Source organism: Vanessa tameamea, chromosome 12 (genome assembly GCF_037043105.1).
Source record: "Vanessa tameamea isolate UH-Manoa-2023 chromosome 12, ilVanTame1 primary haplotype, whole genome shotgun sequence".
Taxonomy (NCBI): Eukaryota; Metazoa; Arthropoda; class Insecta; order Lepidoptera; family Nymphalidae; genus Vanessa; species Vanessa tameamea.
Window position 1 is genome coordinate 1,224,997 of NC_087320.1, and position 26,269 is coordinate 1,251,265.

At 36.3% G+C, this 26,269-nt stretch overlaps 1 protein-coding gene across 5 annotated transcripts in view; it reads left to right on the forward strand.

Annotated features, from left to right (window-relative positions):
- LOC113402434 (adenomatous polyposis coli protein-like) overlaps positions 1–26,096 on the forward strand; it is a 62,988-nt gene extending 36,892 nt beyond the window's left edge. For 2 of the 5 annotated variants that reach the window (XM_026642679.2, XM_026642680.2), the window contains 12 exons: positions 12,179–13,588; positions 13,676–15,638; positions 15,743–15,935; positions 16,702–16,823; positions 17,876–17,997; positions 18,136–18,236; positions 18,762–18,811; positions 19,009–19,082; positions 19,592–19,663; positions 19,888–19,967; positions 20,048–20,145; positions 20,340–26,096. In XM_026642679.2, the coding sequence (XP_026498464.2) occupies positions 12,194–13,588; positions 13,676–15,638; positions 15,743–15,935; positions 16,702–16,823; positions 17,876–17,997; positions 18,136–18,236; positions 18,762–18,811; positions 19,009–19,082; positions 19,592–19,663; positions 19,888–19,967; positions 20,048–20,145; positions 20,340–24,622 (8,553 nt within the window). In that variant the 5' untranslated portion in view covers positions 12,179–12,193 and the 3' untranslated portion in view covers positions 24,623–26,096. Of the gene's footprint in view, positions 1–10,593; positions 10,963–12,178; positions 13,589–13,675; positions 15,639–15,742; positions 15,936–16,701; positions 16,824–17,875; positions 17,998–18,135; positions 18,237–18,761; positions 18,812–19,008; positions 19,083–19,591; positions 19,664–19,887; positions 19,968–20,047; positions 20,146–20,339 lie in introns of those variants that run through there. The other 3 variants (XM_064216333.1, XM_064216332.1, XM_026642678.2) reach the window with 3 other exon arrangements.
- Positions 26,097–26,269: the final 173 nt, after the last annotated feature.

Genomic DNA, 26,269 nt, shown 5'->3' on the forward strand with positions numbered 1-26,269 from the left:
TACTATGGAACTAAATATTTTTTATAAACAATTATATTGCTATTCAAAACTAAAATATGCTTTTAAGTATTTATATATGGTATTTATATTTGGAGTAAAATTAAATGTAGAGCAACAACAAACTGCGACAAGGATTTAATACATATTAATCATATTTATATATTTAATTGCTTTTATTGTCCCTATATACAATTAATTTTATGTACAAACCAATGTAAGCAGGACAGTCAACTAATCAATGTGCTTGTAATCTTGTATATAATATGCTTCGTCGATTATTTATTTTGAAATGTAGAGTTCAAATGACTATTTTCAAGTTCTATATCAGAAGCTTAATTAGATCCAAACGTGCCTCCAGCATTACCATCACCTTCAATCAAGAATTCATCGCATTGTTCAAATCTATTGTAATCAAGTCATACCGCACCTCTCGCATTGTGATGGAATTGTTTAAAAAAAAAATCTTATTAGTCGTAGTATCTGCTAGCTGATATATACGAATGCAACATTAAAAATAATAACTTCATAGTTGGTTATTCGCTATCAATTCTACCATTCAGTTGTCAAAGTCATTATACTAACTTTCTTCGGTATTAATATTTGTTTTCATATTTTCAGTTTTATCATAAAACTTTACTTTATAGATGATTTTTTATCACTATAATTGCAACATTGCATAAATCTAATTCATTAAAACATTTAACCAACTGAGTTAGAAATAAGCACACGATTCACATGTTTGTGTGTAACGATAATTTTCGCTGTTTCACATTCAAGTGACTATAGAATTTCATTAAAGTAAAAGTTACGCGTAATGTTGTATGATGATGAAGAGAAACAGCTAATTTCCGTGGCGAACGCAATGCATGAAATATATAATGATCGGGATCATTTAATTCATCATCATCATATATGTGATTACATATTCATGATTCCAATAATCAAAGAAAGCTCTTATTAAATTAAACAGTTACCGTAACAAATTGAAAGTACCGATGAATATGTTATAATTTTCTATCTATCTAGAAATTGCAGCATCCCTCTGCTGGATGTAAACACCTCCCAAGTTATGCCAACAGTCAGTTCGTCTTTCGCATTCAGTAAGGGTCAAGCCACCGTCTTTGGGTCATATTTATCTTACAAGGCTGTTCTTATAAACACGATTAAAAAAAATGTTTAATTGAAAAATAAAATATACCTTTAATATTAATACCTTTAGTGTATGTTTAATTTGTATTTTTTTTTGTTTCTTATTTTTGTGTGCTTGCATATTTTTATTACCAGACAGATATAAAGTTAAAGTTAAAAATCTAATATATAGTTGAAGTTGAAAATCGAATACAGCAAATGTAATTTAATAAACAAGCCGCATGTATGCCATATAACAGCGCTCACTTTCATTTCAACGCTGGCTCGTCTTTAATATAATTGCTTTGAACAACTTAATTCATTTCGTACTTTTGAATAGAATCTGCATGTTTTTCCTGTTACGTTAATCTCTATCTTATAATTATGTTAACGTCGGGGCGACGAACTCAATTAGGTTTTTTTTTTGTTTTTCTTAATCGAGTCCACGTGGTAAATGTTAATCGACTCCAGTTTCAGAAACGATGATCAAAGAAAAATAATTTTATTTTAATCTTATTTGTAATTGGTCGATGGAATCCGATGCCAGAATAGACGACCAATGACCATTCAGTATTTAGTCGGATTGGTAAAACTGCTGTCAGTCGGCGTTTAAACAGCGTTTCAAGTCTAAAAAAGTACATATTTGACAAGTAATTGTCTCATTATTCGACATTAAATTAGATGTATTTTTATAAACGTTTTATTTGAGCGTTATTCCTATACCATCTGACATTCATTTTTTTTTTTAAATCGAGTAATAAGTCTGAAAAAATACTTTAGGTGTTTAATGTTTAATAATTTATATACACACAAATAAAATAGAATATATAAAATTTATGAATATATAGTATTACGTTTTAACACAGTAGATCTGTCTCGGGATTGTGTTTTCCATCCGTGTTACACGGTCTTATTGTTTTAGTTTTTACTTTTTGATCTGTGAATTCTCACATTTTGATATTATGTCGTTATGTTTATGTGAATTATTACCCTACTTTATATAACTCCTAAGCATTATTACCTGGGTAACTTTTTACTCGTATAGAAGTAGCTGTTCTGTAACAACAGACTGGGATATTACGTGAAATATCAGAAAGTGATAAGCCACATTATTTATAAAAATCATATTTATAAAAGATACACGCATCAAAGTAATGTATGATCGTAAGTCGATTTTAAACATTTCACGAGTGAGATACTAAAGCTTATTACCTTTATATTAATCTGTAAAGCAACAATGACCGCGTATATTAAAGGACATTGTGCGAACTCATCAGCGTCGTTAACAACGCCTTTATTAATACAATCATTAAAAATATATGTAAATATTTATCTATATACAGATATAAAGTAACTATCTTAAGTTTTGGTTTGAACGGTACGCGTGTCAGTGTAATTGCTGTTAGCTGGAGGTGAATCCTATGACCAGACATGTACCTATCTATTTTCCTCAAAAAGGTAATTCATATCAGTAGAAAAAATAATTAAAACCAATTAAAAACTTGGTACATTATTGTTTCTTATTTTTTTCGTATCTGTTGACACTACTTACTAAGATGATATAAGTGATAATCGTAAATCAGTATAAAAGTTTCTCTTTTATTACCTTCTGGTTTCAAAATGGCTTACTTTTCTTTAACAGCTATTATGCAACATTTTTCTGTTGGTTATTGATAGAAATAGGATTAAAAAAATTTAATATTAAAAAGTATTATGATTTATATAAATAAATGGATCCGAGGGCATTTTTTAATACTAATTTTGGTACCTATGTATGTGTTTTCAATGTGCAATTTTCGATAATAGACTATTTCATTGGTTTTTAAAAGGAATTTTATATTATTTAGTAGAGGTTAAGGAATCCAGTAAAAGTTGTGTTTTTTTATTCTAGTACATATTTGCTGAAAAATATAAAAATAAAAATTCCATATTTAAATAGCCCGCGAAAACGCTACTTTGACAATATGGCGCTGCAATGGGGTCGGTGACGTCACTTGCCTGTATTGTAATCGGTAGCACATATAATCCACATACAGGAGGCAAACGAGGTTAATAAGCAAGTGACGTCATCATAAGCCCGACCAATCTGGAGAGTTTTGTGTCACGTGACAAACGTTTAAAAAAATGCATTTTTACTTACGGATTTTTGAATAAATTAATTATTATTTTCAACTTTTGTTGATAAATAACCATTTTTAAACTCAAATTTATACTGATTACAATAATTGAAACTTTATTTTTCGCATTGTCAAATAGCCTATTGTTTCAAACTGAAGAGTTCATGTGTTTGTTTCAGTTCTGGCTCTTCCAGTCTGATTTGATAAATCACAAATCTTGTGTTAGATAGACTAAGAAATAGATAGAAATAGATAGATTAAGAAATGTAACAAACTTAACATCACGCTACGATCCAAGGGAGAGGAGCAATGAAATTGAAGGCGTGTGGAACCGCGCGGTGGAGCTTATTAGTGAAACTAAAGTAACATATTGTAAACGACCGCTGTTGTCTTCTCTTCTTTCAAAGAAAAGATTTAAAGCTCATTTCACACTATTCTATCATGGTTTGCATTGGTTTTATGTGAAATACTAGCAGTTTCATATATTATACATTAAAAAAGCGATTTAAAGCGAACTTTTGCTTCTAAAAATGAACCTGCTATAGTAACAGCCGTGAATAGCAGCCATTGTTCTCGGGTTCACAATGTATTCTCAAGATGCTAATCACGTGGTCCCCGTTGTAGACATTTCGTTTCATCGGTTGAGAATGTTACGTTTGTTAATAAGTAACTTATCTGGATGGATTGTCACATAATTAAATATAGTTTTATATAATATAATGGAATTAACTTTATTAAATGTAGGAATTATAGCAACATATTTTCCAACAATATAAAATACTATTAAAAAATATATGTAAGAAAAATTAAATTCGTGCTCAACATAGTCAAGATTGATCAAGAATTAATCTTATTTTTTTTTAATTATAAATGCAAATGTCAATAAGAGAAACAATAAACACAGATTATATAATGATTGTTAATGCGATTAAATATTAATCTTATTGATTGTAAGGCAAATATATTACAATAAATTTTCTTATCAATAAATTGAAATATAAAAGTGATCAAACAACATATACATAATTTCAATACCATACAGTTGTTAAGTCCTACATGACGATTTTAGTACAATTATTAAATGCAGCAAAATGTTCCAATAATAACATAGAAATATTGTTTTCATAATGTATTTCGTGATCCATATACACTCTCGGCAATAGTAATCGTATTATTATTAATAATCCATATGTTTATAATTTTCCGATCTTAATTTTTGTTTATTGTTGTTTTATTTTTGTGCATGTCCGCAATACTCAACGAGACTATTAATACTACTTTATATTGTTGGAAATTCCGGTTGAAGACTGACAGCACATTTACAATTATATTAGAGAATAGTCTCTGAACGTGTCAATGTTGATAGGCCGATTAGTACATGTCATTTGCTTTTCTTTAAATGATAAATAATAATAATAAAAAAAACAAACATTTCTAATAAATGATCATAGTTTTCATTATATTAGATAATAATCATATCATATCAGAATCATCGTGGTATATCTGTATCCGTTACCAGCTATGAATCAAGATAAATCACGTAATAGTATATATTGATGTAATGACTTGTCAAACGTGAAAGAGCGAGATAAGTACCTGGGGTCATTGCATATGGTGCTCCGCAATGCGGCGACGCACAGTTTCATTTCAAACTTATTGCCATGTTAATAAGAGTATTATGTCTTGATCCCACTAGCCGCCCTTTTCGACTTTATATCTGTTCTGATAACATATTGTTCAATGACATAAACGATAATTTGAATAAAATCAGTACTTAATATTGATCCGAACTTCTAAATAAATCTTTTCGGAAAACCTCACATTTTTTATGACTTTATTAAATTTTACATATATATCTTATTAGAAACTCGGTATTAATTTTTTTGCATTAAATGATTTGCTTTACGTTAAAACATACCAAATAGCTTATGTGTTTCCTTAGGCTGCAATCTATAATAGTGTAAAAATTCTATATTTATTGGATTTTCAATCAAGTTACGTAAATCGGAAATATAAACAAATAGTCAAAACTTCTTTATGATATTAGATGAAAAATCAAACATTTAAATATTACCATTTAATTAAATAATTAATGAACCTATATAATTCCTTTGCATAGTCTACCTAGACCATTCTTTATAAATATGTGTGTGAAAAGAATTAATTTCGAATGAATGGGTTATTTTAAATCAATATTTTTTTCAAAAATGACTTAAACTAAAACAATTATTGAGGTTGAAGGAAACAGGGCAAGTAACGAATATAACGTTATCCGTAACGATATGACATGATGTTTCGTGCGAAACGAACTTTTTCTTTTCGTCAACGTTCCCCAGCCAGCGGTGAAGGTACCAGCATATTGTTCGCGATTCAATCGATCTTTCGATCGAATGAATGATTGTCTTAATGTGTCTCACTTTCACTCGCCGTCTTTGCTTCTTTTTAAACTGTTTATTTAGTTAAATTTTCTATTATATTTACGTAATATTTTAACTATTATCAAATTAAAATGGTATGTACATAATTCGAGTAGGCTCACGCGAGAACTTTTAAGTAGTCAATTTACGGGATTAAATGAAATTCAAAGTTACCACCGATTTGCAATGTAGATTCAAGCCAAAATAACGTTAAAAAAACTACTCTTTTCCAACAATTAAGTTCCAAAAACATTAAAATGTGTTAAGATTAATATAGAACTGCTAATAATTATCATTCAAATTGAACGAGTTTCAAATTTCGCTGCTCACGGACGGAATACACGATATCGTTTTGTACTATTAGTTAGTTAAATCATAGTTATATTGCTTCTCATTAAGATACACTCACCTTAGGTTTGAGCATGAACTCACTTATCACGCTTGCGCCATACCGTGTACGCGTTTCACTCCAATTACCATAATAGTTGGGTGCATCGCAAAATTCCATAACATCACTTTCACCGTTTTCTGTAAGTGTTCGGTTTGCTTTCGTGTATCTAATGGCTGGCTCTGTGTGATGAAAGAATTACTTTTGATCGCATTATGTTCTTGCTATTGTCGACTTCGATTTTTTTTTTTTAATTGTATAAATCAAGCTGAAATGTTTCGGCTATAAATCTTGAGCGCGTGACCTTCGTTTTGTATTCGCCTGCACGATATGAATATCTTTGTTCATTGTTAATTAATTGTTCGCAATTTAAACTAGTCCGATTCATGCGGCTTCGCCCGAGCGCTATTAACTATACTTCTTTAATAGAACATACATATTATCAAAGAAGTTCTCAAGATCCGTCTTTGATTGAAGTCATAAATTATTGTACCGTCAAATAGCAATATTTTGGCAGTGTTCCCGAGTGGAAGCGTGAGTGAGTCAGTGTAATTACAGTCACTAGAGACGTAGTTAGTATCTTGGTTCTCATTGTTAAAAGCGCGTTGGCGGTCGGTTTAAGTAAACGTTGATATGAAGTTGTTTTTTCCCACAAGGTGATAGTTTTTTTACTTTGACTACGATAACTATGGGTAATGCTTTTATAGTGGTAGTGTTTAAATAAGGACGATTCAAAAATGTTTAATTGTAAAATTAATTTGAATGAAATACGTTTCATTTGATTGATTTATTTGGAATAAAGGATTTGAATTTACCACCAGTCTGACCGTTTGTCCAACTGTCTTCTATTTAAGAATAATGTTTTAATGTACGTTTGTGTACGTTTTGAACACTAAAACCTTTTTTATACTTGCCAGTATGTCTAAATTTAACCGTGTTCAGTTTCAGTCAAATCTTCTATATATAACTCTTTGACTTCCTATTCTGTGTATTTTTTCACAGCTCATGTTCATTCATTCGTGTGTTAGTGTTTTGTTCGTTTTATTTTATTGTATTTTTGTATTCAAAGTTAAACCCAACTTAATTTAACTTAACTTTAGTTGTAAAAAGTGTTATGTGGCGGTAAATCCATACTAATATTATAAACGCAAAAGTAACTCTGTCTGCGTTTCTGTTGCTCTTTCACGGCTGAAATCACTGAACCTAATTTGATGATATTTGGTATGAAACAAGCTTAAACTCCAAATACTTGACGACCAACCATATAGTGTACCATATATAGTATACTAGCGACCCGCCCCGGCTCCGCACGGGTGCTATGCTGATACTAAATATATTACAGAATGTCTTACAACGTTCACAGTTTTTCAGTCGTTAGACAATACTAACCGCTATGTTCCTGAGTTTTAAATCCGAACCGATCGAAATGTCTTCGAAAATATTAATCTATATTAAATCTACAACGTATTTAGGGTACTTTATTAATTAATGCTGTATTATTTAAAATCGCTTAGAAATTAAGTCATTATTTATCGTAAAAAGTAAAGGATAAAAAAAGGTTGTTTTGGGATACCCCTGAGCGATAGACATATACCATCGCAAACTTTTTTTGAAGACCTTTTTAAGGTGTACAATACTGTGGTACATTATTTTGATCTATCTCGTAGGGTTCAGCCAGCTTTTGCAATCACTTCAGAAACCACTAAAATTATCAATGTTTGTCTACTATTATACTAATATGGTGCATGTATTATACACATGAACCTTCCTCTTGAATCAATCTATCTATTAAAAAAAACGCACCAAAAACCGTTGTGTAATTTTTAAGATCTAAGCAATACATAGGGACGTAATGATTATACAATTATTTTAGTATGATTGTTTAGTTCTTTTATTAGAGATAATAAAGGCTTAGCAAACTGATCAACTAGTGAACGATTATGAATTGAGTACATAGAGAGCGTATTTGTTCTTTATTCGCACGTTACATAACGAAAGCCTGTAATTTTTAGTGAAATGAATAGCTTCTCCTTGGCTGACCTGCACTTAACTTAATTGAATGCGATCACTAGAATCAACGACCTTTAGTTTCACTGTCTATTATATAAGTCAGTTCATTGAACCCGCTGTGTGTGACGGAAGCTTTTATTATTATTTACATCGATAGCCGCGGTTTTAGTGCATATTAATTATAATAAAATACACATATTATATAAATACATATTGTATATACAAGTTGGATTATAAAATTTCGTACATATATATAACAGTAGGAGGTAGATTGTTGATTTTTGTTTGATATATATTAATAATATCGTTCTATATAGAGTTACTAACTTTAATAAATAAAATAAAATCTAGCGTTTAAAATATCTAGCCCATTGTTACGCTGTATTACGTATGTAGACATAAAAACTGAGACCTGAAGCCACTTAAAAATCTAAGAAAGTTTAAGGGCTATCGAATTATCGCAGACGTCGGATTCAGGTCAAGGGATCTTGTAATAACTGAGTTCGCGGCGCTACGGAAATGTTACCTACCGACCGTGAATAAAAGAATACCTACTATATATTTATTATATTCTGACGAAACGCAGAATATACATACTATATATTAGAGACAGAGTACAAACTAAAGAAAAAATAAAGTTGTCGAGTAGTTTAATTTAATATTTTTAATTACCGACTACGTTATCGATACTATTTAGTTTCAAAAATTAATTACTTATATTGGGATTATTTGCGATTGTAAAGATAATACCAGATAAAATCATAGAAAACTATTAAAATAAGCGCTACATGCTGAATTTAGATCATGAAATATAAAGTTTTCCGATAATAAATAATAGAACCTTGAAGAGCGTTCCATCGTAAACCTCCAACGGATGATAGTTTCGTAGTTACGTCGAGTTTTAATGTATTTTTGTCCATCTGTCCGCCTCGATGTTAATGTGTGTAACATGTGGCCGAACGATATTATAATTATTATGAGAATGCACGCAGCTTTGAATGTTTTTAAACAATCGGCGGATGCACTTCCTTATATTGAACGTTTCTGATTATTGGGAAAAAATATACCCTTTGAGAAATCGTCGATCGTTTGCCGTTCGCAAATTTTATTTAAATTCGATTTCCTTTTTCGCAGAATAATGATTGATTTCCAGCCACTATACGCATATGATGGATTACAAATATATTAATACATATACAAAACTTACGCACATACGTTATATTATAAAAAAAATTGGGTCGATATATATAAACATTTGCCCATTGCTTTTGTACTTTAACGTGAGAATGTGACAACATTATGTTTAATGAGTAGCTAGTAATAGTCTTAACCTCACAGTCTCAACAAAAGTTGATTCCACCACTTTGCCCCAGCGGGTGAATATATGGCTGAAATTTACACGACATATGCAGGCTTATTATTCCCTCCGCGCAAAACTCTAAAACCTGCAAATCTTATCACCTACTGTCACTCGACTGTCCAAACAGTTTAGATGACATCATGGATTTGTAACGCGTGAAACCCATTCACAATATTTTGTCAACACGAATTTTGTCTCGTCAGACGTATTACTACAAACAAAGGACTTCTTTACAGAAATCATAATATTATAACAACTTTGGTACCTTTTCACCGGGACAACGTCTCGTTTAATTAATGTTTCTCATCGGTACAAGATTTTCCTGTAAATCCCGTTATTGACATGTGCTATCCAAATCCAAATGTTAAATTTGTTTACTATCAGTTCAGTGGCTTAGTCAGTGCTTGGCTAACAAAAAAAACAGACATACAGTTATTTTCTCTTTATAATATAAGTAATCTACTAAATTAATTAATAACCTAGAAAAGATAGAATTATCTTTTCGGAATGAAAGTAATCCACGCGGATATAAACAGCGCTTTAAATAAATCTAGTTCAATTGGGGCGACTAAGTAACTAAACAAAGTTTCACTTACAAAATATGATAAATACCTATGACCTATTTCTAAACGAGTCTAAACTATAGCAGTCAGATGTTTATTATTGTTACGCAGGCAGAGAGTAATGATCTCTTTACAATATTAGCTCTAAGGCCTGTTCAAATATTAGAGTAATAGTGCTCTGGAGTATATCAAGTATTTTCGGATTTCATATTCAAATCAATACAATACCATGCCAAATTGTTACTGCCAGTATTCGGTCCAATATTTTGCTTTGAATATTTAAATGCTAAGTTGTTTTAAAAGCTTGAATAGTTTCAATAATTAAACGGAAAGTAACCGATAATAACTTAAACAAGACCAAAAAATTTAAAAAACTGAACAAAATTTCGTCTTCGATGTAACATTAAAAAAAAAGTGTCTGAGGAATTAGTATTCATCCTATGTGAAAGACGTTATCATTATTTTGATACGAAACAAATTTTACATGCGTTAGATAACCGTGCCAAGTTTACTACGGCCGTACCCAATACATCATTCATGTTATACCGGTATTCGACGCAACTGCTTCAAAATCATTCCTAACTTTTTAAAATAATCGAACAGGCAATTCATTTATTATTTGCAATGAAAAGCAGAATTAACGGAAACTTAATTTAAAATTAGAAGATCGTTAAGTAATAGTGAAATAATGAATCGTGATTATTATAAAGTGATGTTTACTAACAAGAACTCGAATCGTTCTAACGTTGTGGAAAGTCATGACATCTTAGACAACGACACTGAATTCAATGCTAACCAATTCAAATTGTACGACGATTTTACGACAGACCTTCGTTTCAACTTCAATTCTCTAAGGAACTTTCATGACATTGTCAGAAATGAAGTTGTTAGACGAAGAGGTGATCCAAACGATTCCGGCGTGGATGTAGAAAATGGAAACCCATTGGATGACGCGACCACGTCTAATGATAGCGATTTGGTAAGTTTGTAGTTAGCGTCATGGGCATAATCGTATAAACATTTACTAACATTCGAATCATTTCCGTTCGATGTCATAAATTCCAAGGACCGTGTTTCATTTCTTAAATAATGTATTATATTATTTTAAATGATATCTTCGTAAAGAAATGTTATTAAGGTTTTGTTAGTTTGTACCATCTGTATACCTTTTTTTATTAATTTAAAGGAAATATTACGTCATATATTTAAGGGCAAAGCTAAATAAATATTTTTAATACCATTTAGGATTTATTGTCATTTATTTGCGAATATATGTATATAAAAATACAAAGTAAAAGACCTTATCAGAACCTGGATCCAATTAGTCAGTTTCCCGACGCCATTTGTCGGCGCCGAGCCATTGTGTTGTAAACGGAACATTAGCATGCCTCGTTTATTGTCCATTCGTCCGCCACTGTCCATTGTATACTTACTAAAGCATATAAGTATTATCACCTCACTTTATATACAAAATATAATAGTTTTCCTCATACTTACTAATCGCATTTGAAAATCGTATTTTTAATGTAGTGAAAAATTGAAAATTACGCCACATTAGGCTTCAATGCATTGCACTCTTTACATGAGTTTTATTTTAATTATAAATTGCACATAAAGCAATGCTTTATAGCTAACACACTCTACTTTCTCCATTAAAGACGGCAACCTTAATGATTATATGAACATTACAGTTTTCTTGTCTCTTCAGCAATAAAGCATCAGTCATGATTACTTTAATTTACTCTTGAGTGCCAGTATTAACCTGTTAAGCTTAAAAGAAAACCGCTTTCAATTTGTATTTTGTCTTTCTGTGTGCTTTAAAGAGAATGATTCACTTTCTTGTAAACACAATACCGAATAAAAATGCAATAAAATTCGTGTATTGTATGAAAGTTGATGCCATTAAAAAATACGATGCCTCACGACTGTTCGCTTTAATAATATGCAAAAAGAAAAGGTTATTTTATTTTGTAATGCTTAGAAGTACATTATTTGTTGATACGATAGTTACAAAAAAGAAATATTAATCTTTGAATCATATACTTGTATGTGCGTGAGATTTGACCTTGACCGGTTAACGGTTATTAATTATTTTGGCTGTATTTTTCTTAAGTGGCTTAAGATAAGCCTTATAGATACAGACAATAAAGTTATTGCTTTTAATATATTTTACCGTCTCTGTATTTTTGTTACAGTTGGAGAACGAAGTTATGGTAGATCCTTGGAGCAGTATGGACTCTTCAAATTCGCCATTAACTGACTCTGGGCCATCCGCCAGCGAAGACTGCACCCCATCTACTTCTAGTGAACCTCGGAGACCTTTAAATGCCTCTTCTCCAATTTCGTCGGATGCGCGCCGCTTACCGAACCCAAAAGATACCAAACCCAGATATTCCAAACACCTCGCTCCGAAACCGATCGACAAAGCGCGCAACCGCGATCTTACTCTTGACCTAGATCATCTTGATTCTGATCCTCTCTCACGCCGGCCGCATTTTCTTGACGATGATTATCACCTGCCGTCAAAATCTAACATCGAATGTCGAATACCTAAACCACACTTTCTCGATCATTCGCCATCACCGGATGAATTTGACGAACGTAGTGATATTACCAACCCAAATTTCTTAGATGATGAGGCGGAGGGCGATGACAATCAAACGCAAAAGAAAGCTGGTGCTCTTCCAAAAAGAGCAACAAAACCTCAATCTTCCAATTATACATCACAAGAAGACCGACCGCACAGAACAAATTACAGAAGTACCTTGCATTATGGGTTGGAAAGCGCAGCTAGATCGAGTGAACGCGATAAAAGAGCCTCGCAATTATATAGAGGGACGTGGCCTGGAGAACGGGATGTTTGGACGGGTCATGATTCAGCAAGTGTACGAAGTTTCTCTAGTAATGGATCAGACGGGCCACGCTCTTCATCGAACTTAGAAAATAAAATGGAATGTGTATGCTCACTTATTTCCTTACTAAGTTTATCACCTGAAAATAACGCCGATCTAAGTGGACCTCTTCTAGACATGAGTAGGTCTGTTGAAAGTTGTATTGCAATGAGACAAGCAGGGTGTATTCCATTATTGGTTCAATTAATTCACTCGAAAGTAGCCAGAGAAACTAGAGATCGTGCTGCAAAAGCTCTTCGAAATATTATTCACACGCAAACTGATGATAAAGCTGGTAGAAGAGAAGCAAGAGTGTGGAGATTGCTAGAACAAGTAAGAGAATATTGTTATGTACTTGAAGATTTGGTAGAAGCTAGAAAAGAAGGAAAGGAAGCAATAGAAGATGATGTAACTAAACATCCTAGCCAAAGTGTGGCTGCATTAATGAAATTATCTTTTGATGAGGAACATCGTCATGTAGTTTGTCAATTAGGAGGATTGCAAGCTCTAGCGGCATTGGTGAGTGGAGACCAAGCAGCACATGGAAGCAGAACTGATGACAATACATGTTTGACAATGAGAAAATACGCTGGTATGACGTTAACTAACTTGACTTTTGGAGACGGCAACAACAAATCTTTACTATGCTCATTTAAAGACTTCATGTTAGCGCTGGTCGAACAATTAGAGTCACCGAACGATGATATGCGACAGGTTAGTGTTTACTGTTATTTATAAAGTACATATATACTGCATCTAAGACTCGTTTAATATATTTAACAACATATTTTCATATTTCAGGTCACAGCAGCTGTACTCAGAAACCTTTCATGGAGAGCAGACACAAACAGCAAACAAGTTTTAAGAGAAGTAGGTGCTGTAAAAGGACTTACAAAAGCAGCTATGACATGCCAAAAAGAAGCAACCCTAAAATCCGTTCTCTCTGCACTTTGGAATCTTACAGCTCATTGCTCTATGAACAAAGTTGCCCTATGCTCAGTCGATGGAGCTTTGGGATTTCTCGTAGATATGCTAAGCTATAACTCGCCTACAAAAACTTTGGCAATCGTGGAGAATGCTGGTGGCATAATGCGAAACGTGTCCAGTCACATCGCAGTACGTGAAGATTACAGGCAAATTCTCCGTGAGAGAAATTGTTTAAGTGTCTTGCTCCAGCACCTCAAATCTCCAAGTCTAACAGTAGTAAGCAATTCGTGCGGTACTCTGTGGAATCTGTCAGCGAGGTGCCCTCAAGATCAGCAATTTCTGTGGGACCATGGAGCAGTACCGATGCTTCGAAGTTTAATCCACTCAAAGCACAAAATGATAGCAATGGGATCGAGCGCTGCTCTCAAAAATTTATTGAACTCTAAACCCGGAAAGACACACATAATATCATTAGACACAACAGCGAGAAGTATGAATTTGCCTGCACTGCCGACTCTCGGTGCAAGAAAACAAAAAGCTCTGGAACAAGAATTAGACCAAAACTTGGCTGAAACTTGCGATAACATTGAGCCTGCTACTTCGCCTACCACTAGCAATAGAGAAGAAAAGAATCTTTTTACAGCTACAGAAAGACAGATTGCAATGAACCTAGAAAGACATAGGATGACTTCCAGTTCGCCACTTATGGGTTCTCTGACGTCACAAATATCGCTTAGTCATAGTGCACACTTGGCTAGTTATCTAAGCTGTAGCAATACTTTATTAAAAGGAGCGCTCGTATCGCGTTCATCTGAAGGCAGTTCCAACAATGTTAACAGATCAGAAAGTAAAGATTCCGTTACCAGCACACACTCTGATTCTGTTTTCGAAAGAGGCACACGCACTGGCAAAGTTCCGGTACCAACACCAAGAAGCAAAGACTTAATGAAAATGGACACTGGAAGTGACTCATTTAAAGGTACCAAGCCCATAGCGAAAGATTCTAGTTACCTCCGATACACAGGACAACCACCAATTCCACCCCCAAGAAGCTCAACAGATATGAGAACAAATTACACAGAATCTGGTTACGACGTCGACCAAGATTCTTGCGACCAACCAATAGATTTTAGTAGAAAATACTCAGAAACTAAGACAGAGTCTGAACCGGCCGAGAAACCTAAATCTGAAAGCAAAAAGTACTCTAAAAAGGAAAGTCCAAATACGTTTGGAGACTACCAAGAAACTGATTTGGATCAACCAACCGACTACTCTTTGCGATATGCGGAGCATCAATCTGAGAACGGTTCGGACATATCCGAGCCTCCAGCTCCATCAGTCCACGAAGACACCATTAAACACTTTGCCACCGAAGGCACGCCTTACGAAACTCCCATAATATTTTCGACGGCGACGTCAATGTCAGATCTCCGTATAATTGGCAAAGATGGGAAGCCTAAAACATCGAGTGTGAAAGAGCACCCAGAAGCAATGACTCACTCGGATGAAAAGGACACTTGTTCTATTGAAGATCCCCCGCGACACGACAACGATATTGCCATTTCTACACCACCAACTGCATCGGTGTCCGAACCGGTCGTTGAGAAGCGAGGTGTCTTTGATACTAAGTTCAGTTCGGGAATGATCAGTCCCGAAAAACCCGTAAACTACTGTGACGAAGGAACCCCGGGATATTTCTCTAGAGTTAGTTCTCTGAGTAGCTTAGGGGAGCCAACCGAAGAAGACAGCTTGGCTAAGAAGAATGCTCAAGCATCCATAAACGTGGAACTAAGTCCACAGGAGCAAAGTACCAGCAGCTCCGGAAAGGACAAAGAAGGTATTTATATCACGCATAGTTATTTAAATTTCAATAAAAATCTAAATTGAAAGATCTCATATCTTATTATAAAGTATTCCAATGTATTCTGGTCTACCTTTTAGGGTCGAAAGCAGTAACATTCGCCACGGAGCCAGTGTCGATACCGCAGGACGCGTCCGGCGCGGCGTCGGTGCGCACGTCCTCGCCGCGCTTCATAGAGGACACTCCGCTCATGTTCTCGCGGTCGAGCTCGTTGGGCTCCTTGCCGGAGTGCTCGCAGCAGGACGACCAGGGTTCCGTGGTGTCGGAAGTTAGGTAGGAATTCATTCACTTGTACTTTTTTATTTTTCGAATTGTAGTCAATATAATGTATACGAAACCTCGAAGGCATCGAAATTGAGAATATTTACATTATTAGCGTATTGGTTAATGTTTATACAAACGAAGGTATAATTTAAATTAAGTTTAAATTGCTTCCAGTCAGTCACTCCAAAGTTTTAGTTTACATTTATATCTTTAGCCCAATCACTTCAGATGGTAAGGTGTTACAGTCTAAAGAAGATGCCCTTTCTCGTGTTATTTTATACTGGTATCCCTACAGTATTCGCCCGAGGCTCCGCTATATAAGCTTCGCTCACGTATATCATCGTGACCTATCGTGACTAAATTTTAAATGAGATGATTCTATTCGGTCTTATGAGACATCATCTAGTGGTTTTCTTAAAGATATATTAACTTATCTTGTGATATATTTCCTCGCCTAGATTATGATGGGACGAACCCGCATGGAGTCAATAACCTGCTCCCTCGCAATATAAAAAAAATATATTGAATTTATATAGTTATATTATAGGATGATGAGAAGTTACTATGTTTTGGACACTACACTAGTTTTTTTCCTTATTCCGGCTCGAGGAGTGAATAAGCCAATTTAAGCAACGGGCACGAGGAACATAGCATCCTACCCGCTACGACTCACGGCTCGGTAGATGATAGTGGTCACACACTCGAGTCGGTCTCTCGTCCACCGCGACGCAAACAACGACAGCGAGTAAGTGGTGGTGACGTGCCGTGCTTGCAGCCGGCTGACGTCGGGCTGCATCTCCCCGAGCGAGATCCCGGACTCCCCCGGCCACAGCGTGCCGCAGTCGCCGCGCGCGCCGCTCGCGCCGCACGCGCACCACGCGCACTCGCCGCCCGCAGGTACGTCGATCGCATATCAGGGGCGGTGGGCTAGATTTCGGCTGCATCGGGGGGTCCTCCCGTGGGACGAGTTACGTTGACGATTCATTTGAAGAAACCACTGATACGAATACTTATGTTGTTTAACATAAGTATTTGATTTACGGCGTGATCATAGTTAGAAAAAAGAAAAATGCACGAAGAACAGTAATTCGCTTTCACACGAATCGAATGCTTTTGTCGGAGCCCAGGTTGCCAAATTAAACGTAAATTTTGTTCCGAAAGAAAATGTTCTGATGTGGATGTGATTTTCTATGTTTCTAAAAAATCATGTAAAACTTAGAGGTAAATTCAATCGAAATATTGTATGTTATAATAAAACCACCGGAATGCCCACTTACGCGATACCCCACTTCTAACGGCTAAGTCATTCAATTGGTGTTACGCTAAGTAATCCAATTAAATACTACTAGTCTCATATCGCATAAAGACGATCGTACACAGTTGCAATATATTTATACTTTATTCAAATTGAAACTAATGTTAACAAATAATTACGTATTACTAAAAAATATTTAATTTTGAACACGATCTGTCTTCGTTCCTTTTTTTAAAAGACTTCTCTCTATTAGAACTCAAACAAAACAGTATAACACGTACTTATTGATAATAATCATAGTAAAACTGAGATGGCCCAGTGGTTAAAATGCGTGCTTCTTAACCGATGATTTCGGGTTCAAACCCAGGTAGGCACCACTGATTTTTCATGTGCTTAATTTGTGTTTATAATTAATCTCGTGCTCGGCGGTGAAGGAAAACATCGTGAGGAAACCTGCATATATCTAATTTCAACGAAATTCTGCCACATGTGCATTCCACCAACCCGCACTGGAGTAGCGTTGTGAAATATGATCCAAACCTAGAAAAAATGAAAGAGGAGGGAAGGCTTTAGTCCAGCAGTGGGAAATTTACAGGCTGCTAATGTAATGTAAAAGTAAAATTTATTACTTTAAATTGAAAAGACGGGACTTCTCGACGATTAGACTTATGTTATGTTATGGTCAAAATTCCAGTGGAGCCGCGCAACATATCCGTGTTCGAGGAGCGCACGTCTCAGTTCGTGGTGGAGCACACGCCGGCGCAGTTCTCCGCCAACACCAGCCTCTCCAGCCTCACTATCAACGACGAACCGAAGGTAAATATAGTCATCATCTACATGATTAAATGTCAAAGTTAATCAAATGATTGATGATCAATATTCGCGACATTATTGTTTTAAAAGATGAGCTACGTTTTTGCAATGTTCATAAAAATTGTATAATATATTTCCCAGCTGCCGCTGCTACTCGAAGACATAAATCAAGAATCAAACCCTGATCTCGACATATCCCCGCCTGAAAATGAACCGTTATGTTCTGACTTGCTTGATGACGGGTATGTACTTTATGATCCGTTCAGTCCTGGACTGTCACATACAACTGTTTGTTTTCTTAAATTAACTTTCAATTTATCGTTGTTGTTGATTAACAATTTACTCTTTAATTTTGTAAAATGCTTAACATTAAAAAAATTGTATATAACGTACGCGCGTGATCAGCATAATTAAAAATAGTTTTAATTGCATGTAAAAAAATAATTAATATAAAATAATAAGAATATATTGATATATGTACTTAATAATAATGAAATAAAAATCATTACTACGATAAAAGTACTATCGTGCTATAATATAACACTCACTCACAAATTTAAGCATTCTATTAAATTTGTAATAAAATATACATTGTAAAATAAGATTCCCTATTTCGAGCGACTTGACACTTGCGCGAATTCAACTTCGCCCTGTAGTTTTCACGTCACCCTGTGCGCGCGCAACATGAAAAAAACAATCTCATCATTAGAGAAAGAAATATAAATAAAAAAAAAAACAATTTAATGTGTTACGATCGTCCTTTTCAGTTTACCAGCGGAAGAACCAGCTACGAACTCTAACGATGATATTAATCAAGGTAAAAAAATAAAGTTTTCAATAGGGCTAAGGCATTTTGATAACATTTATTTTAAAAATCTTTGGAATTTGCTTAGAATATTTAAATAACTAAACACATCTTGCTGTTCAAAATAAATAATTCAAAAATAAGAGAAAGATCATTCATGTCAGTCCGTCCGAGCGTCCGTACCGTGTGTGTAAGCGTGAGTGTTGCAGGCGCGCACTCGACCGACAGCGACGCCAGCGACCGCGACCTGCTCAACGAGTGCATACAGAAGGGAATCGCACAGGTATTGCACTCTTACATACCTTACTGTTTGTCTAGCCCTTCGATTCGTTTTGTCAATATTATTCAAAACCTGATAACTTTCAGATTTCAAATATTCATTCGATGTTATTGAGATGCAAGCTAGCTACTTCAACAATCGATTACAATGCCCGATACATAATTCTAGCAAATTGAAATTAAGTTTGTTATTGATATCCATGACCGAGCAGATCGTGAGACGAAATGCTTGGTTACGGTGTACCTGATGCTGTACATCATGGGTATAAATATAACCCAAACTTTTTTATTGGAATTAGTATAGTAGGCAGCAACATTGTCCTGTTATAAAGAATTACTAATTTAAGTAGTGAGTTTATGTTAGGAGTGGGGGTGGCAATAGCCAAAGGTGTCAAGTTCGATCCTGTGATATTTTAGGTTAACTCTCATATTTTTTCATCTCTTAACATGTTTTTACGTGATCATGACCCTTACATATTAATTTTTAGTCTAAAAAATCAATTATATTTACAGGTCGTAAAGAACAAAGGACCACCATCTGACGTATCTTCCGTTAACCACTACCCGCTGAGGGATGACGTTTATGTAAGTGTTCAATACGACAAATATTAATTTACAACATTTCTTATAGGATTGTAATCTGCACTAGAACGCTTACCACACCCCCCGTTCCCCTCTCCCTCTTAAAACCGGAACACAACAATAATAAGTGTAGCTGTTTGGCGATAGAACACAATTTTTGCTGTCAGAACATGAGGGGCTTAAATATGATTTTAGTAATACTTGAATAAAACCTTACATATTTTCAGCCTTCATTGCCGCCCTACTTGCGATCATCCACGGAGACTATCATGATGTCGCACGACTTTGGAAGGAATGTCCGGGATTGGTAATATACATTCAATAATACATTTAATCACAATAAAAACTATTACAAATGTACTTAACATATTAATATTTATATTTTAGCAGTCCGCGTCAGAGTCCACCGCCTTTACCTCCAAAAATACGTCACCCTGAAGCTCCACCTAGACCACCACCTCTTGAAGACCATCAACTAATTGAAGGTAAAGATTTTTTTTAGTGTGTTTATACAGAGACTAAGTAAAATTTGAAAATATTGTCAGTCTGCTTATAGAAATAATACATACAAAACCATGTTTTGTTTCAATAATAATACATACTTCATATCCAGTAAATTAAAAACTGTTCTCGAGTATTAGCAAAAAATTGTTCACGTTCTGAAATGATTACTTTACAGGTATTACAGGACGAAGACATGAAAGTCGTCAGCTCGAGAAAACGCAACGGGATAAGCCGAGACTGCCGGTCACCCAAACCTTGGCGCGAAACGACTCGCTCAGCTCTCTCAGCCTAGACTCCTTCGGTTCCACAGACAGAGAAATATTCGAGGAGACAGTTAAAGCGGGCCTCTCCAGCGTCAACCCTCGGGCCAAATTCGCTCTAGAAAGCGACAAAGGTAAGGCACACTCCGTCGAAAGAAAACCGGAGTCCGCTAAGCACAGTCGAAATCACAAATCACTAGACAGAAGCGATAAGATATCACATCGAGGACCGAAAGTACGAGATGCTGAATTTGAAAAGAATCTCGCATCGGGCGCCTATCATATCAAATCTTCAAACAAAGTGAAGAAGTTGGAACAGGATTTCGCTAACTTGAACGTAACCAGGTCACCGTATTCGTACCACGGGGAGACATCCGGCGCTCATCACTCGAGGCTCAGAGGCCACTCGCGGTTTTACGACGACGGACCACCGAGCCTACCTGCGAGGATCGACGACCCGAGGCGACTAGACAGGAGCAACTCTCTCAGCTCCCTGAGCAACGACTCCTTCGGGTCGACCGACAAGGAGGTGTTCGAGCGCTCCGTGCGGATGGGCATGTCGAAACCGCAACCCAAGAAGCGGGACGACGGCAAGCTGAGGGTCCGAAGCGACGACCGACTGGAAGTCAGAGAGTCGCACCGGCGACGTCGCAAGGACACGAAGCAGCACCAGGGGGCCCTGGACAAGATGGTCGGCGACGAGTACTCCAAGGACCGCGCTATCCTGGAGGAGGTGATCGCTCGCGGGGCGGGCGAGCTGCGGGGCGGGGAGGGCTCGCAGCCAAAAAACGTCCCGGCGCCGTCTGCGGTACTCGCGGCCGCAGGCGCGCGCGCCGCCACCGCGCGAGGCAGCACTGGCTCTGAGCACGACTCGGCGCTCGACACCACGGCCGACAGCGCCGCCGACGCCGGCGACGCCGCCGGCGGCTGTCGCAACTCCGCGCTCGACCTGTCCAACGAGCTGCCCACCGTCGACTCGGGCAACACCACGCTGGACTCCGACTGCAACGACATGGAGCACTCCAACGAGTGCCTCGCGCCCGAGTCCGGCAACACGACGGTGGAGTCGGAGCGGGACGAGCTGAACCGCTCCAACGAGTCCTACGCGGACGTGCTGGACGGCTCGTGGAGCGACGAGGACGACAAGCCGAAGTGCTACGAGGCCGCCACTCTGACGAGGAAGAGTAAGCCTAGGCTGGAGTGGACCGATATCAAGTGCACCGATAGTCAAGTTAATTTGGACGACGTGTCGAAGAAGAGCAACGATACGTGGAACGAAAACACGTGTCCCGACGACGTCACTTTTCCCACTATAAGTGGTTCCGTCCATATGGTTTCGTCTATGAGAAGTGAAATAGTAGATGCCACTATGGCTTTGCCGGACTTATTGGAGAAAAGTGAAATGCCAATTTTATTCTCGAGACCCGATTTAACGGATAAGCTCGACGGAAATATAGGATACAGCGACGAGGGCAAATTAGATGATAGAATTTTAATAGAAAATATACCCGAACCAAGTTTCACTTCCTTAGTCGACGATGGAGAGCCGAAATTTGATTCAATCATATCTTCCGCAATCGAGCAGGAAGCCGCGCGCTTGGCTGCTCAATTGAAAATCTCCCAATACGTCATGGAGAATAGTATGACTTCTTTAACATCGATAGATTTAGATAATGTTAAACCACCTTCTAACTTGGGCAGCTTACTGTCACTCAGCGTTTCGGGCCATTTTGACGACTCGTCTGCTCAAACGTCGAAAAAATGTCAAAGAAGTCGTAAAAAGTCATTACCAGTTGCATTAATGGTTAAAAGGGCGCTCAGCAATTCCATACATCAAGGCAGCTCCGAACATCTGGATAGTATACCACTCAGTTTCTTAGACAACGTAAAACCTCCTTCGGAAATGGAAAATCTTGATATGGATGGGAGCATGATATCTGTATCGAGTATTGCATCTGAAGTAGCAGAAATAAGAGATAGTAAAACTCCAATAATATTTGATTTTAAACAGCCAATACAAGATTTTCCTCTCTGTACTACGTTCACTCATGTCTTCCATGATCTAGACAAAGTAAATCCTCCGTCTCTATTTGATGAAATGGCAGAATCGACATTAGAAGTAGAACCGACAACAGCCCATGAAGTTTACGATGATTGCGTTTCCAATACTCTGAATGTAATAACTGACCTACCTTCAGGTTCTGAAAATTGTACACCTTTACCATCTGACATAAGTAGTGTGGAATCAACTCCAAAAAGACAACGTGACACTAAATACTTAACCCCGAAAGAAAAACGTAACGCGGCCAAATATCGCTACCAAACATACACTATTACTGACACCGTATCAGAAAGTGATGTCGTTTTAAAAGTAAAATCGGAAGAATTCGTCACTTGGACAAAATCTGAAAGTGACAGATCTGATGATTACGTTACAGCGACATCTGAACCTAAATCGAAACGAAGGGTTAGCGCAAAGCAGAGAAGACAAGAGGATCGAGCAAGATATCAAACTCAAACGGTCGACATTCATAACATTTTGTCATCTTCACAAGAAGCATCACAATCTAAGGACCAACCTAACCCGCACATCGAAAGTTTAAAACAGCGGTTAGCTGCAAAGAAAACATTAAAACAAAGACGTTTAGAAGACGCAGAAAGATTTAGAACCAGAACTTTGAGTGAGGATATCCCTCCATCGCCAACTTTCGTCACTAAAGATGCAAATTTCGAGAATGTCGAGACTACCACTGGCTACGATAGCTTGTCTTCTAATGAATTGAACCATCAACAGTTACTCGATGATAGACAAAACGATGATGTCTTCCGAGACGCAGATAGCGGACACAACGAAGACGACTTTGAATTAAATTCGACACAGTTAAAAACATACACACAAAGTTTTAGAAACTATTTACCTGTTATCGAAAGCCCAGCGTCAGTAGATATGTGTGTAGTCAATAACTTAAAAAATATTGAGATGACGGCGTCATATAGACGTACATTACAAAATGATAAAAATCCAAATCCATGTAGTAGTGATTTCGCTAGCTACGAAGGTGACAGTAATTCAGAAGATAAAGTGCATTCAGAATCGGACTCAGAAACGCCTTCTTCGAGGCCTAAGCCGAAAATACTTAAACCTGAACGAAGAGACGAGAGTTTAGACTCCAACGACTCTGGTGACAAAGAACATGAAGCACCGAAAGCAGTAAGAGGTAGAAAAAAGGCAATGTACGTATCACCATACAGACGAAACGTACCGAGTCCGAAGAAAACTGTAACGCCACCTGTTAAAACATCTCCTAAGGTTACTACCACAGCAAAGGTTGCAGCAGGCTCTGCCAAAGCTCAAACCAGTGCCAAAACGCCTAGCAGGGTATCAACTGCATCTAAAACCCATACGACTTCTCCTAAAAAAGCTGTACCGAACAAATCACCATCTAAAGTAGTTCAAAAACCCATAAGTATTCCACCGGCTCCGGCTAAACCAATTCCTTTGGTAAGACAAGGTACATTTACTAAAGAAGAAAGTTCTGTGCCTGCTAAAGATCTTCCAGTTCCTGATAAAAAAGCGACTGGATCGCGTGCAGGAACGGCCGTTTCCCCTACGAAACAACCGGCTAATATATCTCCATCACGGCTACCTCAGTTTAACCGCTCCCGGCCTTCAATGAGCAAACCAACTAAGCAGTCGAAACAAAGTACCTCCGCAAAGCGTAATTCGGAGCCGGCAATGAAGAATTCACCTTCCAATCACAGTTTACAAAGTAACGACAGCGGAAGAACGATTGTATTAGCTCGCGGTTCCAGACAAGGGAGCACGTCTAGTGTTAATTCGGTTACATCGTCAAAAACGAAGGACGTGGAAAGCAAAATAGCAAATCTTTGGAAGAAAGTCGAACAAACAAAGAAATTACCAGCGAAGAATGATAAAAGAGTATGGATAGAGAGCGACAAGACTGAAACACCCAAGCTGATAAGGAGTTCCACCTTCGAAGGTCAACCGAAGCAGAGTCAGGTCTCCACGGCGACCAAACAGAAGTCGGCGATCGGCATACGAGTGTCGCAGATTCCAAGCCTGAGACCGAAATCGACACCGACTAAGACTACGAGCCAAAGTAATGTCGGCAAGAAACCAACGACCACGAGAACGTTCTTACGTAAAGGAGGCGGCCAAGTCGCATCGTGTTCGTGAACGGAACGCTGAATCATATTTGTAACCGTCCCAAATTTGTGTTTGGGTTACTTTAAATTCGTGCAATTTATAATATTTAAACGTTGCTTCTTAACGTTGGAAACACGACCAACATATTATGCAACTTTATAAATTAGCAATAATACGCTCGCCATTGATTAAACAGCAATAATCAACAGAGAATATAAGAACGTCTTAGAAATAATTAAATTTAATCGAATTCGGATGATTTGTAATTCAATTATATGGTTTGTGAATGTGTTTGGACAAATCTTGCACTTCCAGATATTTGCACTAATGTTGTGCACGGTTTTTGTCCGAGTAATTAATTTGTTTATGGAATATTTGCTTTTGTTGTAAGACGATTTTTTTTTGTTCTATTTTACTATTTACTTTGTATATCGGTTGCATTTATTTACTGTTGGGACGAAAATATTTAATAAAAAAAAAACAAAATATAGTTGTAAGTATCACACGATGATTAAACGTCACAATTTTATATACGAACTGGCATATTCATTTATTATAATATATTCAGATGAAATACTGTTTAAGCAAATTTCGCTCCGTTTTCTCAACACCAAAAATATCTACCGTAGAATTTACGGGATGAAAACATGAGCTTTTCTACTGTACTATTTCTTATGGTATTTTATCATTGTAAATATTCCTATATGACCTATTTAAGGTTACCAAACGCATATTTGTATATTTTTCATAATATTATAGTTATAAAGGATCACATCGCTTCGGAGTAAAAATGATGGCATAGTGTGTTATGTCGTAACTTTTTACGTCTAGTCAGTTTTAATGTTAGATAAGCAAAGTAGTGAATTCGGCTTGCGATATTTAGTATGGAAAGCTTCGCATTAAGCGTAAATTTTTTGCTCCGAAAAATAAACTGGCTTCTCAAATTTTTTACATAATTATAGGCTTTCTAAGCGTTATTTGCGTAAGACATAATTATTTTCTAAAATTGTTCTAAATAATAGAATATATTAAATTCCATTTCATAATCTTTTCCTTATTGAATAAACATGTCAATTGAACAATGTACATCAGACTGATATTATATATATTGTCTCGCTTATATTTTTGGATCATCTTTGTCTAAAATATTGCCAATTTAGTTAATAATATTTGGAAGTTAAATTAGTATCAATTGAACATGGACAGAACGACAGTCTGTTTCTGCTAAACAATGCGCCGGCAGTACGTTTGAGCACTGATAAGGGTTTATTTAATCTTGTAGTTCTAATAATAATACAACTCCATAGAAAATACCATTAGCTTCGATAAAACTGTTTATTCCATTGATTTAGCGTCAAGTTATCCTAGTGTTAAAACGTAAATAGATAAATATTTGGTTGTATTAACCCCTTAGTAGTAGTTCTGACAAGCCAGTTTTAGCTAAATGATTATATGATTAGTTTTAAGGTGCGTAATTCGATGGTAATAAATGGAACTTACCGCATTCGATGTTTTATTTCTAAATGCCCCATATGTTCGGAAGCTAAATTATGACAAATTGATTAATACGGATATAAATGATGATTATGGAAGATTAATTTATATATTTATCTGAAACACGTAATCTTTGATACATTTACTGAGAAGGATACTTAATGTGAACTATATTACCGATCC